This window comes from Orycteropus afer, unplaced genomic scaffold (genome assembly GCF_000298275.1).
Source record: "Orycteropus afer afer isolate SDZICR_OR568_19922 unplaced genomic scaffold, OryAfe1.0 scaffold00217, whole genome shotgun sequence".
Lineage (NCBI taxonomy): Eukaryota > Metazoa > Chordata > Mammalia > Tubulidentata > Orycteropodidae > Orycteropus > Orycteropus afer.
Window position 1 is genome coordinate 5430012 of NW_006921804.1, and position 2487 is coordinate 5432498.

At 45.9% G+C, this 2487-nt stretch overlaps 1 protein-coding gene across 1 annotated transcript; it reads left to right on the forward strand.

The window, feature by feature from the left end:
- The first annotated feature begins 1440 nt into the window (after positions 1-1440).
- On the forward strand, positions 1441-2215 carry LOC103203530 (protein S100-A12-like). The gene is made up of 2 exons (XM_007948590.1): positions 1441-1578; positions 2075-2215. Exons 1-2 carry the CDS (start codon positions 1441-1443, stop codon positions 2213-2215), a joined length of 279 nt encoding a protein of 92 aa, XP_007946781.1.
- The last annotated feature ends 272 nt before the right edge of the window (positions 2216-2487 follow it).

Below are 2487 nucleotides of genomic sequence, written 5' to 3' on the forward strand. Positions count from 1 at the left end.
TCCCCTTCCCTGCTCTTCTGGCCTGCTAGTCTGGCGTCCCTGCGTTGTCTCCCCTCACCTGTAAGCCTGGGGCTGACTGCCCTAGACTCAATGGCAGTGAGTTTTGTTTGTTTTTATTGTCATTACCATTTTTCCTGCAATAGACAATTGGCAAATGTCTCTTCCTCTCCTTCCCTTTTCAGGGAGGAGACTTCCAGGCAGTGAAACCTATTCTCTCAGCCCCTTATTAAGGAGGGGCAGATGGAGCTCCTGAAGGCTGGGCCTTGCCCTGGGGTTAAGGACATGCAAGCGTGTATCAGGCTGAACAGTGGGTGTGTTGTTGGGTGGGTGCAATGTGAACTGCCTGTATTACAGTCAAAGCCACAGGTTAGAAGCTTCTCTTGAGCAATAGAGCATGTCCAGAAATTGCCTCAGGATGAATCAGAGAGAGGATTTCTTCACTCACAGTTCAAGATGAAGTCTGAGTGTCTTATATAAACCCCCCTGGCCTAGTGTCTCTCACTAGTGTGGCTTCTTGCTACAGCTTCTGTGCTTCCTGTGCCTTGAGGGGTAAGTGTTCTTTCCTTGGTCATTTCCACAGGGTGGTGATTGCAAGTGGGTCCTTTGTAGGCTTTTGGAAACCACATTCTGGTGTTCACTTGAGCATCTCTGGGTTGACTGTATTTTGTCCCAAGTGGAGCAGCTCTTGGTGTAATAGATAAACCAAGCCCTGGAATTTGGGGATGGCTAAGGTGGAGTGTTATGGTGAAGGTCTGTCAAGCATGTATGGCCCATAGACCATCACCTGGGAATATGAACAGCCTGATCAACTGTGGTTGAGCCCTTCCCAGGTTAGCTTGAGTGAGCAATACCCTTTGAATAGTCCTCCTTTGTGGATGGGGGTAGCATGGAGCACTTTGGAGAGACCAAGGCTGATTTTTTAGACTTTTTTTTAAATTGAGATTTGGGTGAAAATTTACAGTGCAAATACACTTTCCATACAGCAGTTCACATACACTTTGTCTCATGACATTGACCACAATTTAGCACAATGCAACATCTCTCCTACCACTTCCTCCTGATAGTTACCTCTTCCTGTGTCCATCTCTCCATGAACTCCTACACCCTGAGCTGTCTCCCTGTGCCTGAGCAGCCCTTCTTTCTCTCATGCTTATTCTCTCCAAGGAGTGGATCTACCTCAGTAAATGCTCAACTGGTATGCCTGTCTATTGTTTGTCTGGAATCCAAATTTTAATTGGTATTATACATCCTTCTCCTCCCCATCTCACTGATAAATGGGAAGTTCAGCATGGATCAGACACAGCCAAGAGAGCACAATGCAGGGGGAAGTCATGTCTTCCTTTAAACCCTTGATACTGAAAGAGAGGAAAGAAAGGGTGTGGTATGGAGGGCAGGGCTGGACCTCCTGTGTCTTCAACAGGTTAACTTGTGTTTGAGAAGATGACGAAGCTGGAAGACCACATGGAGGGAGTCATCAATGTCTTCCATCAGTATTCAGTGCGGGTGGGGCATTTTGACACTCTCAGTAAGGGTGAGCTGAAGCAGCTGATCACAAAGGAACTTGCAAACACCCTCAAGGTAAGTGATGCCCTCTCAACTCAACTGCACCACCCTTCTGCACTGAAGGCAGCGTCAAGCCCAGAAACATGATAGGACAAGGACTAGGGGCAGGGGGAGCCTCAGTTAGAACCCCAAGGGTGTTGTGTGCAAGCTGGGCAATTACTCCACTTCTCTCTCTCCATGGCTCACTCATCACCTTAAGTTACATTTACTTCCTCTTCCTTGAATCTGTATCCTCATATGTAAAGTAGAGAGAGGCAGGCAAGGAGCTGGATTAGGTGAGCTCTGGAGTACTTTCCAAATCAAGTCTTGGACGATTCCAGGATGGTTCACCACAGTTTCTTCTCTCTTTCTCTGTTTCTTCTGGGGATCCTTCCCCATGGTTTTGGTCAATGAGTTATTGTTTCCGGGTTCCCTAAGCTGAACTTTAAGGGAGAGGGTACCTGGAGAAAGGAGAGTAAGGATCTTGTTTGGAAGTCCTGACCTCATAATCTCTGCTATCTTTTTCTCCTAGAATACCAAAGATCAAGCTACCATTGACAAAATATTTCAAGAGCTGGATGTCAATCGAGATGGACAAGTCAGCTTTGAGGAGTTCGTGACCCTGGTGGCCAGAGTGATGGTGACTGCCCATGAAAATATCCACAAAGAGTAGAAAACTCTTTCCATGGATTTCCTTCCCAGAAATGTCTCCAAGAAATTCCCTCACTCTTTCATCAAAGCCTAGCCTTTCCTGAGGGAAATGATATCTAATAAATGTACTCTTAAAATGTTCTTAACAATGTGTGGAGTTTTTTATTTTCATGCCCATTGTCCTCAAACTTGATCATGATTCACCCCTCTGCAAGTCCTCATTTAGACCTTTGAGACCCCCTTCTTCCTTTGTTCATCAAATATTTATTGAATTTCCACTGTTCGCTCATTCAT

Bases quoted from the DNA above. Each gene is read 5' to 3' on its own strand.
- LOC103203530 (XM_007948590.1), top strand. From the start codon at position 1,441: ATGACGAAGCTGGAAGACCACATGGAGGGAGTCATCAATGTCTTCCAT. The intron at 1,579-2,074 runs GTAAGTGATGCC...TTTTTCTCCTAG, and splicing joins AACTTGCAAACACCCTCAAG to AATACCAAAGATCAAGCTAC.